The sequence below is a fragment of the Cornus florida genome, unplaced genomic scaffold (assembly GCF_030987335.1).
Source record: "Cornus florida cultivar Cherokee Brave unplaced genomic scaffold, ASM3098733v1 CherokeeBrave_3.0.0_Hap2_Chr03, whole genome shotgun sequence".
Classification (NCBI taxonomy): Eukaryota; Viridiplantae; Streptophyta; class Magnoliopsida; order Cornales; family Cornaceae; genus Cornus; species Cornus florida.
In genome coordinates, this window is record NW_026775573.1 from 60,990,594 (window position 1) to 61,007,467 (window position 16,874).

General features: G+C 35.2%; 1 protein-coding gene across 1 annotated transcript; it reads right to left on the reverse strand.

Annotated features, from left to right (window-relative positions):
• Nucleotides 1-783: 783 nt before the first annotated feature.
• On the reverse strand, nt 784-14,788 carry LOC132300640 (uncharacterized). The gene is made up of 9 exons (XM_059797818.1): nt 13,930-14,788; nt 9,028-9,070; nt 8,844-8,913; nt 8,592-8,637; nt 8,410-8,508; nt 8,001-8,069; nt 7,657-7,888; nt 3,669-3,802; nt 784-2,630 (listed from the first exon to the last, which is right to left on the reverse strand). Exons 1-9 carry the CDS (start codon nt 14,170-14,172, stop codon nt 1,041-1,043), a joined length of 2,526 nt encoding a protein of 841 aa, XP_059653801.1. The 5' UTR covers nt 14,173-14,788; the 3' UTR covers nt 784-1,040.
• Between the last annotated feature and the right edge of the window lie 2,086 nt (nt 14,789-16,874).

Below are 16,874 nucleotides of genomic sequence, written 5' to 3' on the forward strand. Positions count from 1 at the left end.
GAAGTAGTTAATAATAATAATAAAGCAATGAATTAAGTAATGTGCATTTTAATGAAAGAATTTTGTTTTTAAAAAACAAAAAATTGTGATAAATATCATTTTAATGAAACATCCAACATATATATATTACAATTTGCTAACTAACTTGTAAAACCAAGTTTATAAAACTGAAAATTTTATGGAATATTATATATTTGGTAAAAACAAATTAATATGTATAAAGATATATATATATATAATTTTTAATTATTTAATATTCATAATTCATCAAATTTATAGTGGAATAACAATGTCTAAATTGCAAATTTATAAGCTTTACAAAAATTGTGAAGTGTGTTGATAATATTCTATATTTAATAAAATTTAATTGAAAGTTAGTTGTAAATTGAATGTAATATATGAAAAATTATGTCTTATTTATTTATTTATTATTATTATTATGTATAGGGAGTGCTAAGGGCAGTATAGCCATTGTGTGTTAGTGTGTTACTAAATGAGGGTATTGATGTCTTTAGAATTATTGTAATTGTAAAGTTCAATTTTTAAAAACTTTATTTGATGATATAATAAAAAATATTTATTGACTAACTGTGACCCTTGAGGGAAAACTGTTAACAACATTTGTTTTTAAGGGACGTCAGTGTAATTTTTGAGAGGTCAGCGTAACTTGGCTTAACTAGAGGGAGTAGTGTAATGTAACCCATTAAAATGTAGTCCAATTGTCTTCCCACAATAATAAAGCTCCAGCACCATGAATATAACTATATATAGATGAAAACATAAAACACCTTACCAAAGAATGAATGCAAGATACTCTGTTAGCCCTGATGATCAAACAGACTCTGAATGTGTATCCATGCAAATGGAGTGTGATATATATAATATATAAATTGAGAGTATAATTACGAGCCCAATTTCAACATGACTGGACGTTCCAATAGCCCCACAAATTGAACCCTAGAATCTACATTTACTAACCCACTTGTAAATGATGCACTAGCCCGTTGCACCCAAATGCAGCAAGTCTGGTTAGCCCCATCTCACAACTGAAGATTCAAATTGGGGTGGTGTGGATCCATCAAGGCTTGCTGCTGAAAATTCCAAAGTAATTGTGCATTAGTCCCTGCTTGATGGCCTTGTGGAGCTCTCTCATGGACATTTCCGGCATTGAACACTAGCCCTTGAGGCGGCACTGCAAACTGCCCTCCTTGCTGAAGAAACGTGTTCCGGCACAACAAATTCATGCCAGTATGCTCCGGTTGCATGTGCTGATCCAACGCTAGCTGGGTGTCTTGCCTCACATATACATCCTGGTCTAATGGGTTTGCATGTCTAGGCTGAAGGTGCATGCTAGGAACCATTCCGAGCTGTGCTCCTTGAGCAAATGTATCCTGGCCCAACAAATTAATCGCATTGGGCTGTGGTTGCATGTTACCAGCCAATGCAAGCTGCTGCTGCAGAAAAGTGTTGTTGCCCAACGGATTCACCTCCTCAGCCTGCATGTGGGGAACTGAAACAGGCTGTTGTTGTACATCCGGAAAATCACAGATTGCCTGTGGACCCCAAGGTGTTGGTAAACTCCATTCCATCGCTTGACTCACCTGAGTGGAGCAGAAATTATGAATCAGCTGAGAGTTATTTTGCTCCACTCCGCTCAGGGAATGTGAGTCCAAGGCATGCAAAAGCGTGTCGGTCTGACTCGAATTCAGTGGCATGATCACTTCTGAAGGGTGTACAAGTGATCTTGGGCGTCGATAGCCTCTAGACAGGAATTCGAGCAGTCCTGATTGTGATCCGGATGCCCACTGAATTGGCTGGATCTGATCACCCAACTGGCTCGAATCCACCTTTGTATCAGCTGTCATGTACTTCCCACAGGGCTCTGCGATCCTAGCATTAATATCTTCCCCAGCAGCTTGCAGCAAGAGACTCGTGTTCTCCCCTGGCTGAACCATTAGCCTCGAAAGCGCACCACTGTTCCTTGCAACGTTCAGGTTTTTTCCACAAGTGCCACCATAGATGTCCATGCTACTGCCAATGACGACATTTTTTCCTTTGGAAGTAGCACCATGAGGAGCCATCCAATCTCTGCTAGTGCCACTATGGATTTCCATGCCCTCACAAGTTTGAACAATTTTTCCCTTTGAAGCACGGTCAATATTCACTCTGTCACTTGCATAAGCTTTCATTCCTCTACTAGGGTGACGGAAGATATCCATCCCCTCACCAGTAAAAACATTTTTACCTTTTGAAGCAGCGTAATGAATATCTGTATGTTCACTTGCAGCAGCACCATGAATATCCATCAGGCCACTGGGTTCAACAGTTTTCCCTTTAAGAGTAGCAGCATGGATGCCCAATCTGTCATTGGCATCTCTAATTATAACCAAATGACCAGGCCTGTTGCCAAAGATACTAGGCATTTGATTTTCGATAACAGGTCCCTGTTGCGCAGTTGTTAAAGAAATCAGACAATCTTTGTACTCGACTGAATTGCTAGATTTCTGGGATTGATATATTAGAGCCTCTGTCATAGATCCTATCTTCCTCTGTGCCACCATTTGAGCTGTTGGACCCAAATGTTTAACAAACTGGAGCAAACTTTCTTTGTAACCCAGACCTCCATCACCCTACAACATCATGAAAATAGATCATAATCAGCATAAAGGGAAGGCTGAGGCTTGAATGATCCTAGCTTCTAAAATTTTCTTGTCTTGATATTTGTCATGTATGAACTTCCATGCATAGAAACTCTATGTAGTCTAAGATGGTCTGCTTTTTCATATAGTTGGGATCATCCAAAAAATCATGCTCTTGGAGTAACAGATGCTTAAATCTACAACATAAGAAAAACAACACTTAACGAATGATATATTGACTAAAAGCTAATTTTGCCACAACATGGTTATCGTTTCTTTCCTTCTATTTGGTTGGAGATCATAAAGGAAAGATAGAAATATGATGGTCATTTTACCTTAGTTTGAGATTCGTATTATCCGGACAAGATGGCATGTCCTTATTCATATGCTTTAGAAAATATAAACAAACTTTTGCGCCCTAAATGAAGCATGCAGCTTGTGAACAGAGAACATGTCCTAAAAAAAGTCTTGTTTAACGCATATTTTTCGTACAACCAGTTCGCTAGACAAGATGGTAGAGTCCACCATCTCCTTGTGAGAGAGCCGGCTTATGCCGACTTGGCTTGTAAGAAAGGTCAAGAAACCAATATGAATAAAAAGACATATCCAACTATGCAGATGGATGTTTCATCAAGTTAACTTTATGAAATACGACCAGATATAGTATGGGAAAATTAAATAAGATTCTTTTAATCTGACAACACCTTAGTGAATCCAGCTCTAACTAGTCGAGAACCACCATGAGGAGATCAGACAGGAGACAAATATTGGCATGAATGAACAACAAAGACTATTGCACATATTAGCTTCCATACCACTCAAGTGATCACAAACAAGGTAAAAAAAAAAAAAACACCAAAACCAATTATATTTTCTGAATTCAGGAAGTTTAACTTTTCTAATTAAGTTATTATAATTATAATCTAAGAAAAAAATTAAAATGTTCTGCAATCATAAATGGAAGCAAAGAAACAGCTGGACCAAGTAAAATTGTTGAGCTCTTATTGGGTTTGAGTATATGGAACTTACAGGGACAAGTTGATTCGAGCAATTATAAACTATGGAAATAATGGGCTCGTTCTGGGTGACTAAAGAAGACCGAGACTTATAAGTTTGACGCCTTTCTGTTTGGCAGAATTTCACATTTCCACCATCTCCAGACCCTGTTTAGAGACGGGAAAACAAAAAAAATTAGCCAGTCTTCAATTCTATAAGATTAATTCACATAATTCAGTAAACATCCCAGATGAAATGGAAAAGGCTTAGATGAGAAAAAGGGTTAATAGTTACCTATATACAACCATATTACAAACTCATGCTTTATAAAAAAATTATAACACAACTGGTTCCAGAACCCAAAAAAATAATAATAAATAAAAAGAAAAATGTCCTTAAACAGTTGTAGTCCCATAGAATGACCATAACAGTAAACATCCACAATTTATGACAATATTTCTACATAAAATTGAATATGCCACTGCTTTAGTCACATATGTGAAACAAAGCATTCCATTTTTTCTTTTACTTTTTTTTTTCTTTTCCATAATGCACCCTGGGTGTGCTGTTTCTAGTAGTATTTAAGTGTTTTTACCATAATTGCTTTCAAAAAGAAAACAATCACTTCAGCACATAACACAGCACCACCTAGAAACCAACACCCATCATTATCACTTCAATCACCATCATATCCACCATTTGACCACTAATTGCGCTTACACTAGCAGCATCAGCATTCCTACCACTGACTTCTAAAATAGACATTATGCACAAAATAGATGCAAGCTGCTGAAAACACCTGTCACCTCCACAACTGTTGGTGCTAGCTGCTACCATCACCACCAGCACCAACACCTACTGCCATTATGACTTCATTGCCACCACTGTTATCACCTAAGAAGCACGGAAACAAATATGGGACACGGATACGACATGACACAGATATGGCGACACCGGAAATCCTAAAAATTTGGACACCGACACGGTAGGAGCACGGCAAATAAAAAATATATTTTCTATATATATGATGTTGTACTTTTAAGAAATTAAGAGTTATATTCTTTTTAACAATCTCATAATGAAAAAGAAAAAGTGTTTTGCTGGAAAAAGAGAAGGAATGAAAGAAAGAGGGTTGAGAGAGAGAGAGAGAGAGAGAGAGAGAGAGGAAAAAAAAAAAAAAAAAAAAGAAAAAAAAATTAAGAGAGAGAGAGACAGAAGAGTAGGGTTTTGTTAAAAAAGCATTAGGCCTTGGTTAAAAATAAAGGTAAGAATCCATAGAAGAGAAAAAAAAAAAAAAGTTCATGGGGAATAGAGGAAAAAGGAAAAAGAGACAAAGAAATTTATTGTGAAAGGAAAAAAAGAAGTATTTAGGGTTTTTGAAGAACAAGAAGAAATGGAGGAAGAAGAATAAGAGAGAAAAGAGGAGAAAGAGATAGAGAGACCATTCACCGGTAACGAAGATTGGTTGGTGGGACAACAAGGAGTCAAACATGATCGTGCAAGAGTTCCAATCTTTGAACTAAAATATAAGAATAAATATATAATTGTTTGAACATAAAATTATTTTATGAAACCACAAGTTTTTAAGTAATTATGTAGTTAAACAACTCCTAATATTTACAACTCAACATTGTTCTAAAACTTTCTTTAAAATCCCCAAAGAGTGAGACACGCGTTTCGGACACATATCCATGGAATGTCGGAAGCATGTCCACGACATGTTCGGATCTTCGAAAGAATATAAAATATTCAGACACATATTTTGACGCGTCCGACACGTGTCGGAGCGTGTCCGGTGACACCGACACAGATTCTTTGCCCTTTTAGGCGTGTTCGTGCTTCCTAGGTTATCACCAAAACCACTAACAAGATAGCCAAATTTGCCACTATGTTATATAATGTGTTCGTGCTGCTTTCAATTGAGTATCACTTTTACATAGTGTGATGTTGTGGCCTGGGTAACCACTAACAAGATTGCCAAATTTGCCACTATGTTATATAATGTGTTCGTGCTGCTTTCAATTGAGTATCACTTTTACATAGTGTGATGTTGTGGCCCGAATTTGGTGACGGGTCGCGTTGCGCCCCGACAACCCGTTGGATCGAAAAATTTTGACCTGTTTTTGCTCATGGGTTGTGAACTCTAATTAGTACTCTCTTATAGCCCAATATATAAGGGTGCTTAGGGTTTGGAGTGTGACCATCAAGAGACACTAAAAATCATACAGAGAGAGTGGGGCTGAAACTTATAATCTCTGATTTTACACATAATGAAGACTTACGCCGGATCTCCACCGTGGACATAGGCTTTGCCGAACCACGTATAAATCTTTGTGTTTTTTGTATGGTGTGTTTATAATTGTTGCTTGGTTCGCTGCGTTTGTCGTAACACATAGCAAAAGGCAAAAAAGCAAACAAAATACTTGTTTCTCCAAGATACTTTGTATAATCATAGCAATATCCTCTCTCTCCACCATTTGAATACATCTAGTAAGGATAGAGGCATCACCATGCAACACCAAAAATGAACACATAAAGCAGTGATCACAACTCACCAGCCAAGTTACAGTGTAACAGAAGATGATTCATCAACAAATCTCCACTAACACATTCAACACTTGTCAAGGAAAACACTTCATTTCTTACTTGATTATCCACCATTAGTATCCAGTAGAGCATTCTAATGAATGATGAAAGGAGCTCCCAAACCTTCCATATGTTTGAAATAATTCATTGAGGGGAGAAAAAAAATAAATTTGCAAGCTTGGTTTGTTTTATAAAAATAAATAAATAAAGGAAAAAAAAAAAAAAAGGGGGGGGTGAAGAAGCCCAAGTTTTTGTTAAGGTAGGTCAATTTTTTCAATATATCTTCACCAACACATTAGAATGGTAAGCTTACATATATCTTCACCCTTTCCCATCTTCCATGTCCAACTATATATGGCACATTTGCCAAAGGAGATGAACAATTAATGAATATCTCAAAGCAAGTAAGTCCTCCTTCGAGTGGACTCCTATCTTAAATTTCCCTTTTAATATATTTAACTTATTTCACCTTTTAGGTTAGCTTATAATCTCATTAGCTTAACTATTTAATTTCAAAGCCACCAGAAAAAGAACTCAATTGATTGTATAAAATATTGTCCCTCTAATTTTTGAGGCAAAGTGATCATGATAATTTAGCAATATACCTTAGACTCTACAAAATAGCCGGTTTTCATATTTTTTTATTTTGTTTTTGTTTTTTCAGAAAAGTAAGTATTAGATGCCAGTTGCTTCCACTATTTTTCAAGATTAAAATTGATACATGAATCTACTCTCCCAAAATTAAAGTACTTGTATAGGTCCCAAATTTTCGTTGAACCCTTGTTTTCTGATCTTCAAGTTTCTTGGAAAAGAATGGTGTCTATAGCTATCTTTGTAAATTTCTCTCATCTACACTAATAATTTTCCAACTTATATATATTTCAGAAGGTAAACTCATATTTTCTAAAGCTAGAACAGGAAGAAGAAGATTAAACCTACTCAAGATAACACAAGTTTGGCAAACAACTTCAACTAAGTTAGACTAGATTTTGGATATGCAAGACTATTAATGCAGATAAGTGCTCTGCACAAATAATAAGAATGAAACAATTTTACAAAAACTAGGAACAAAGATATGAGGTAACACAAGTATGAAGAACAAACTTCAATGAACTCGCTCACCCATAAATTATGTGAGCTAAACAATTTCACAAAAACTAGTAAAAGTTATATAAATGTCAGCCTAAAGGCCCCTAAACAATGTACTACTTTCTGCTGAGTAAAATGAAAAATTGCACACAAGGAATAGAGACAAATGTCAAAGGTAGGAAACACATGTAATCACTTCGCCATACTACGATGAAAAAATATATAAAATATTTGGAATGAGTTGCATATGTAGAGTACTCCAGTCCATAAAAGTCTAACAAGAGTACCACAACATCTTTGGATTGTGCTGGTGTCTAGAAAAGTATTAGTTTGGCTAGATTCTTACCAGGAAGAACTGCATTATCCCTTTGGTCAGCAAGAGGATCTGAACTAGATGACCCACGGCATGCTTGGGCATTTCTCCTAAGATTAGCAGGCCTAGTGCGTGAAGGTCCAGCTTCACCTTGGGGTTTCCTACCAGGTCTTTTTCTTGTATGTGAGAACTCATCTTCAATTCTTCCTGGATCTGTTTTGAGAGTATGAAAGACCCTCTTAGCCAGCTCATGTATAGCACGGGCCTGAAAGTCGCAAGATTTTAATACAATTAAAAGAGAGAACTGAAGATTCATTTTGTATAAGTTAGAAGATAATTTTCTTAATCACTCGTTCTCATAAAATAAATAAACCCACCTGTCTGAAGAAGATGGTCGTGGATGAATTAAAAAGCATCGCGTTGCTGGATATTAGAAATACATCCTTCTAAATAATAGTTCAGAGAATAATTTATTAGTTAGAAATAAATATATATAACATTCCAGAACTGAATAAGGTGAAAATTTATGAGTTTGCAATAGGGGGAACTCTCTCTATATATATATCTTTCTCTTTCTATATATATATATCTACATGATCACACTTTAAAGTTCACAATTCTACACTATGTCACCAACCCAGCTACATATTGTACCACTAGGACAATGTATTGAGAATAAAATTCATGGGTGGTTAACCATCTTGGCAATTCATGCTATTAATAGTGGAGGGTAATATAGAATAGGAAAAAGGATAGGAGAAAACAATTGTGCATAAGGAACCAAACCTCAAATTGTTCCAGGGTAGTATACATTCCTTCCTGAAGTTTAGCCCTCATGGTGCCGAAATCCATTGGCTCTTTAATAGTATCATAGTATCCCTCCACCTAGTAAAGCAAGAAACTCATCATCATTGAAGATTAGAAAAGAAATTCAAATTGAATATATAAATCTGGAAACGAATGCTGACCTCTTCTCCATCAACTGGCTGAGCAAATATTTCATGTGTATCTCTCCTATAATTTTGGAAGAATAAATAAGATACCATATGTCAAAAAAAAAATCTGTATAATTGAAACTATTTTTTCTTCAAAATCTCAAGGGCTGCAATAAATTCTTCCTTATACATATATATATATATATATATATATATATATATGTAATAAAAGAAAAAAGAGCCTGATAAGTTGGCCAAATACAGTTACTAATAAGAAAGGGTTACCTTTGCAATATATCAAGGAGAAACTCAAGTTTATCTTTCCCGGGCATCTGCTGTGCAGATGGCGAAATTGCTGTATTAACATATATAAACAACAAATAAATTACTATTCCAGCACACAACTGGTGATCAGAATTTCAATCCAAAAAAATAGGTAGTATTATTTTGATCAAAGTAACAGTCTCACCGCCACTAGCATGACTATCTTCATGTTTTGGGTTTTCACCATCCTGCATGTAATTAAACATGAGATCAAGAAAAGGAAACAGAATAAATAAAAATAAAATAAAAAATGTATGAATAGATCCTCAAAGATCATTACGTAAGTGACCAAGCCAATCTTGAGCTCGTTACGAGAATACTAACATTATCTCACACAAATCAAGCTTAGAATAATTAGTGTAACCAGGTTGATTTCTGCTGCCTCACAAATTATTGCAAAAGGTTGACAAAATATGGGCAATATTGTTCATGGTGAAAAATATTGGAGGATGTTATGAATTAATCCCTTTCGTACCAACTTTGATACAACTTGTTAGGAATTAATCCACCCAAGATCACACACACAAGTATGCAATGACAATAAAGAGAAAATAGGATGGAAATAAGACACTCAACAGAAAACAAGGTTTACACATGGATGAAGAACCACTCACTATTATTACAGAAAAGAGAATTAACAACACTCAAAACCGATTACCAAGAGGTATTTCACACACACTCACTAAGAAGGAAACACACCCTCTTCTAAAGAAATACACTCACTCTTGGCCCACAATAATTCCTCTCTTTTCTCTCTATTCTCTTCACTCACTCTTTCTGTTCTTCCTACTTTCTTCACTGCCATGCACCTCTATTTATAGGCGAGCATACTCGTAGCTTCCTTCACCCTTACTTTTCCTTAGCCAAAAAGCACACACACCGCCTTGGACAGGTCAACAATTTCAGCACCACTTTCATTAACCAAACACTCCCTGGAACATAGCATATCACCTTTTGTCCTTCTCTTTTGCGTTTGTGTGACGATCCTAGGCTTGATAGATCCTCTGTTAGAAATTGACAAAAAAAAATATATGGCTCAATGTAATTGGATGAGTGATGTGTGTGTTGGTGATTGCATGTTGTGGTCAAATGTGTGGCTGTTTGAATGCATTAAATGTGCCAGCTAAGAGAGCTTCGCAAGTATCAATATATAGAGGTTGGCACACTGTCAATTCATAGCAACATGTGATCCGGTTGAAGCCCCATGCATGGGGACCATCTTGTCCACTTTGGCAACCTTGGTGATGGGCCTTGTTTTGGCAGAGGATGTAGGTCACCAAGGCAGATGCCCACTAGCACATTAACCCGCCTTGAGGTTGAGAGCAAGTGTAACAGCAGCATGCCCACAAAGCACCCCTTAAAGGCACATCAAACATGATCCCTGGGCACAAAAGACATAGATTGAGTTGCAAGCAAAGCATATGGAGCTCTATGAGGTTGGTGTCCATTGACAGGGGAACTCTGGCATTCCTCGTCATGCTATGGGATGGCTTAAAATTCTTGGCTTGGCAGCTAGAGTCAAAAGCAACTCAAGGCAGGTGCCATTCAGTCATGAAGCACAATCATTCACTTGAAACCATTATAAAATGATTCACTCATATTATCCATGCCATTTATTGGTTGCCTACATTGAAACATATAAGAATTTAGCTAATGTGTACACTTCTTTCTTTCCGTATAAATAAGAAATCTTTTAGGATAGAGCTTGTAAATCTTTGCAGAGCCTATTTATTGAATTGAGAGTTGGCAAAGGGAAAGAGTAGCAGCAACTACTGGACAATAATCTGCCAGGGCTGCAAATAATGTTGTGATGTAGGAAGAACGTTTAAAAGCTAAATAAACACAAAACACCACCACCTCCCCCCCGCCCCCGCCCCCCCCCCCCCCCCCAAAACCCAAAAAAAAAAAAAAAGAATCAATGGTTGTTCGTCCAAATGTAGCTGTTGACTAACAAGAACCAGATATTGTAAACATCCATTGGTATTCAAATGATTTAATTTCCAATTTCAAATATGATTGTAATATAGATTTAACCATATGAGCTCTTTAACAATAGAAATAACAACTTTGTAAAAAGAAATGAGTGTATCCAAACAATGTGATCATGTAAGTTGATGACTTGACAGTAATGCTATAAATTTGCTGAAACAGAATTAACTTTAGGGTAAATTACACGGACCTCCCCTATGGCTTGCCATAATTACAACCTCTCCTATGGTTTGAGAAATTATATGAACCTCACCTGAAAATGAAACATTGTTACACAGACCTCCATTTTAAACAGTCAACACAAGTCAAAGACGGAATTTACTGATGTCATGTACTTAATAAATTAAAATTCCCATATTACCCTTGATTGAAGTATGCTTATATGCTTATATATATATATATATATACACTTATGTATACAACTAGGGGAAAGCTAACATCCCCACCTTCATGTGATGATAAGCTTGTTCCCATATTGTTTTGGATAATAAAAGCCCCTAAGTTTGGTTGTTAAGCATTTTAAGTGAAGACTGTTCCAGTCATTTTATATTTCATCTTTTTTTTTTATCACTTTTTTTTATTCCCTCTCCAATTCGACTTTGCTTTTTCCTTCATCTACAACAACTAATCGACGAGTTATGTGGTTTCCGGCAAGCATTGGTTCCACAACCACCACCACCACCACCATCCCCACCCCCGCAACCACCACCACCACCACCATCCCCACCCCCGCAACCACCACCACCACCACTACCAATGTATGTATTCTGGCGAAAGAAACACCACCGTCTCCACCCCCAAAACCACCATCACCACTTTGTATTATGACGAAACAACCACCACCAACACCACCACAATCGGGGGGCACCATCACCAACATAATCGCAACATCGCCACCACCACGGCTGTGTATTCCGACACACCATCACCACCACCAAATTGGCAGCACAATCTCCTCCATCACCACCCCCACAACCACCACGGCTATGTATTCCAGCACGATGTGAACGGGAAATTTGAGAACTGAAAGGAGGACGGAGGCTTCAAGATACTCGTGATCACGTTCTTCATTGTTGTCGCTGGGTTTGCCATTGGAGCTTACTTGAGAAGACCTACAACATACAAGGATCGATTTTGATTTACGAAAATGTTTGTTGCGTTCGAAACCTAATTGAAGCAATAGGCAATTCAAAGAGTAAACGAGAGGCAAATTCGAAATCGAACGGCCAGCATTTTCCTGATCTGTCGCCGTCCAAATGCCAGAAATTGTACAGTCCCATAACTGAGCTCTGATCACCATCTAACGATGATCACAATGATATATGTGAGTGTGTGTATGTTTATATATCTAAATATAGAGAGAGAAAAAATTTGATAGTTTTACTTGTTGAGGGCATTTTAATAAATTAGACAGGTTCATTAGTCCGTCACTAGGAGGGGAAGTCCGCGTAACAACGTTTCATTATTAGGGGAGGTCAATGTAATTTCAAAAATCATAGGGGAGGTCCTTGTAATTATGAGAAACCATAGTGGTGGTCCATGTAATTTACCCTTTAACTTTATTAGTTGGCCAATTTGGGATATTCATTCCTAAAACAGAAATTAAATGACTTACAAGAGTTTGGAGCAGCTTCCTAACGAGAGAAGTCCTTTATAATTAAAGGACTTACAAGAATGACTTTTTGGAAGGAATTTGAAAAAGAAAAAAAGGTGTTTGGTGAACATCATTTTTACCAAAGTTTTTTTCTACTTAAATAACTATAAATTTACAATAATATCCTTACATCTAATGTTAACATGTATTACAATTGATAGAATTGTTGAACCATATTAATACCAATTTTGTCATCCAAATTATATTAAGATTTTGATCACTAATTGCAAAATAAATAATAATTAACTAAAATAAATAAATAAAATTTGTAGAATAAATTTATAGACATAAAAAGAAACACATTTCACCTTCAATAGGATAATGGAGGCTTTTTACAGTAGCAAGAATTAGAAACCATTTAGGAATAGAATTTTCTCCTCAAAGAGAACTTGACTGAATGGGGAGTCTCATATTTCACCTTCCATGGGATTAGGAGAGCAACATAGACCAAATAAATCTCCACTCCCATTTCTATCTCTTTTTAACCCTTATCTATTGCCTTAAACACATGTCATCGTACACTTCTTATCTCCTTGATACATGCTACCCATCATTGATCCCAAACCACCCCAGACAATCAATGGCTTGCCCACGTTGAGCAATAATTACCGGTGATCGATCAATTGACTCGTGTGCATGGTATTTTCTTCTTCTTTTTTTCTTTTGTCATTCTTCACATCCCAAGAAGTTTCAGCAAAGAAAAACCAATCAATGGGAAAATAGAGTTTGCAATTGAATCAGTTAATATAGGGAGAAATATGTTATAACTTAATTTTGTAAACTCATTTTACTACTTCAAATACTGTTTACCTTCGTTCAGAAAGCCTGTGTTTTTCGGCTTCAGTCTAACGGGCTTCCAATGACTTCCGCTTTGGGCAAAAGTCCGTTACATAATAATCTCCACCAAACATCATTATTGTTGTGAAATGCGTTTTTGGGCTTAGAAGCCCGTTTTGAAGGCCTCATCCACGCCAAACAGTCACTAGAAAGGCCTTCGGCATAATATAGAATTAAGCACACAACAGTATTATGTGGCGGACTGACTACCCGCGATACCCTTTTAGGGTCAGTGTCTCCAAATCACAATCACAATCGAGTCAAATTCATATATCTCAACATCCAAGTAGTAATTGAAATTTGGGTTCACACTGAAATCACATTTCATAGCAAATTCCAAAATACCAATTACTCAAATATCAAAATTCATCTTTAAAGGACACAAATACACTCCAATATACTAATCATTTCTCATCAAAAGAAATTACATTTCAATAAATAATCAAACCCCATGTTTCTATGACAACATAGCAGCAGTTAATCAACTAAGCATGCAAGAAGATTGATAAATTCTATATATATATATATATATATATATATATATATATTAAATGGAAGGTAAAGCACCTGTCGAGTTGTAGGAGCAGTAGAAGAACCAGCGACCTCGTCGAGCCTCTTCTCCTTCTGACCACCGCTACCGGAGCCCGCAGAGACTGTAGGTCGGAACGGCGGCGGAGGCGCTGATGCAGGTGTTGCATTCCTCTGAGAAGCTTCTCCTCCTGTCTGTCTGTTTCTCTGGTCTTTGTGGGCGGCTGTCTCAAGTGCTGAAATGCGAGCACTCTTCCTCTTTTGCCCTTCTATGTTCGACATTTTTACCACTTCTTTATTTCAATATATATATATATATGCACAATAAATTATATTAGTAATATATAAATAATATATATATATATTTACATTTACCGGCAGTGGTTGCCTAATAAAACAAAATTCACACATCCCCACCACATTGTTAATAACTCTTGTCATGTATTTTGCAAATCTGTGTGTGTATGTGCGTTTTTTTGTGCAAAGAGTTTGGACAAAATGCCAGCATGAAGCATCAAAACTTCAAACCCCACTTGACAAATTCATTAAGAACTTTATTTTTTAAAAGGAATAAATAATAATAATAATAATAATAATAATAATAAATATATTGATCATAGACAGCAATTCTCTCTTTTACCCCTTATATAAAGGATTAATTCAGACAAATAAAAATAATAGAAAAATGAGAAAAGAAAAGAAAAGAAAAGAAAAAGACAATTGTGATTGTGATGTGATCAGGACCCGCAAAACAGGTTTACCAAATAAAAAGAAAAAGGCGATAAATAATCTTGTTATCTTTAAGGGCTTTTTAGGAAGGAAGTAAGAAAAAGAAGGGAAAAAAATGAAAAATGAAAAATTAAAAATTAAAAAACAAAAAACAAAAAGTTGTGTGGGTGGTCAAACATGGGGAGAGAATCTCCAGAGGTCTGACAGACCTTATTTAACGTATATACAGTAATATAATTTGTCGATTAGAAAAATATTTATGTACTATATATATAGATATATATATATATATATATATATATAAACAAAAAAAAAAAATACTGTATTGAAGAGTATTACTGTAGTTTGAAACATGATATGCCTGGAAAGGAGAAGATATTTGCACGGACATATTAAAGTCGTTCACGGACACATTATAGTCGTTCGTGTTGGGCACATATACACACGAATATGAACAGTTGTGATGGTCTGATAATGGTGCATCAAGTACATCGAATATCTTCTTCATCAAAGGGAATAGAAGAAGTAAAATTTATCATGTTGATCTCATTTTCTTTACCAAACAACAAGGTATGAAAAACTTGATCAATTCTTAAACATGTAGGAGAAAATCTCTCAAATTTAGAAAAGAAAATTTGGGTCCCAAAAAAAAAAACCAAGTTTTTTAAATTTTTATAAATCTTTGCTAAGCTTTGAAAATGTATATATATATATATATACAATGCCCAACTCACATGAAAAAATAAATAAATAAATAAATAACTAAATAAGAAAGCTAACTTACCTGCTTCTATTACCTTAAAGCTTGTTCAATTTATTTTCCTTACCTACAAAGAAAGAAATTATTTTCGAATTTTAAACGGTATAGATCGTTTAAATTTCAACTAGAAGAACAGCTCGGTTTTCAAAAACAAAAATCTAATTTTATCTTCAGTTTATAAAGCCTCGTTAAGTATGAGATATATAGACTACCATGTTTAAGTTAGTTTTATATAAAATACATCGAGGTGACAGAGAGGGACGGAGTGGCACGTGTCCTCCCGAGCCTTAGTTGACTCATTAAATTTTTAAGTATATAGACTTGTACAAAGTAATTTGTAAATTATTACATAGAATCCCCCTAAATTTTTTTTTCTAAAAACCCTCCTTGGCCAGGCTAGCCCATTAATTAATACTCCATTTGTACAAAAAAAAATTGTCTTTTTTGGGAACTGTGACTCACAATGAGTCACAATTTCTAAAAAAGGCATTTATTTTGAAATATATAGATATATATATATATAAACACAAACACAAACACAAATCTAATTTATAAAGTATTCCATAATATCCCTTGAAATTAAATCCTAAATCCGCCTCTGGTGCTGAATAATATAGTCGGTGGCACAATAATAACAAATATTAAACGAACAATCTAACATTTGTACCAACGGGTCAGTGGCTTAGCGATATCAACCATTTACTTCCTAAAGGGAGGTTAGGGGTTCAAGTGTCAAAAGAGATATATATATGTGAATACCAACTAAAAAAAAAAAACTTGTAATAATGATTGGCAAACTTAAACAAGAGAACGTGCAATATAATTTACTCATCATTTTTATGTCTTAATGCGCTATGTTCATAATTAATGGTGCGTTTAATATTGTTACAAATATGACAAAAATGATATGATAAACACGAATATATCCGTTGAAAGTATAAAAGACCTAATAACTTTAGTTATTATTTAAAGTAAAATATCTTAAAATACTTGCAATATAAAAAGTAAAAATCTTTGTCAAAAATTTAAAAAAGAAAGTAAGAGTTATCGTAAAATAAATTTTGTTCTTTTAGACACCACTTGAAAGAATTAGTTGGATAATGTCTCAAGTATTAGCTTTCACGAAGAAGATCCAAGATAGAAAAGTAAAGGACAAAGAAGATCAAGAATTCATTGATGGGTTATGAATAAAACTAAAGAACTATAAAATAAAAGAAAAAGAAAAAATTCACAATGCCCAACTCATCTGCATTAAAAGAAGGCACAAAAAAAATAAATAAATAAATAAAAATAAAAATAAAAAATCCGGTTTTTAAAAACAATCCGGTTTTTAAAACCCAAATTTATCTTCAATTTATAAAGCCTTATTAAGTTTGAGATTTATATATTGTACATGTTTAAGTTACTTTCAAATAAATACATCAAGATGCCATACAATCTAATCGGTGGCAAGATAACCGCAACATGAAACATATAATTAAACACTTGTAATCAT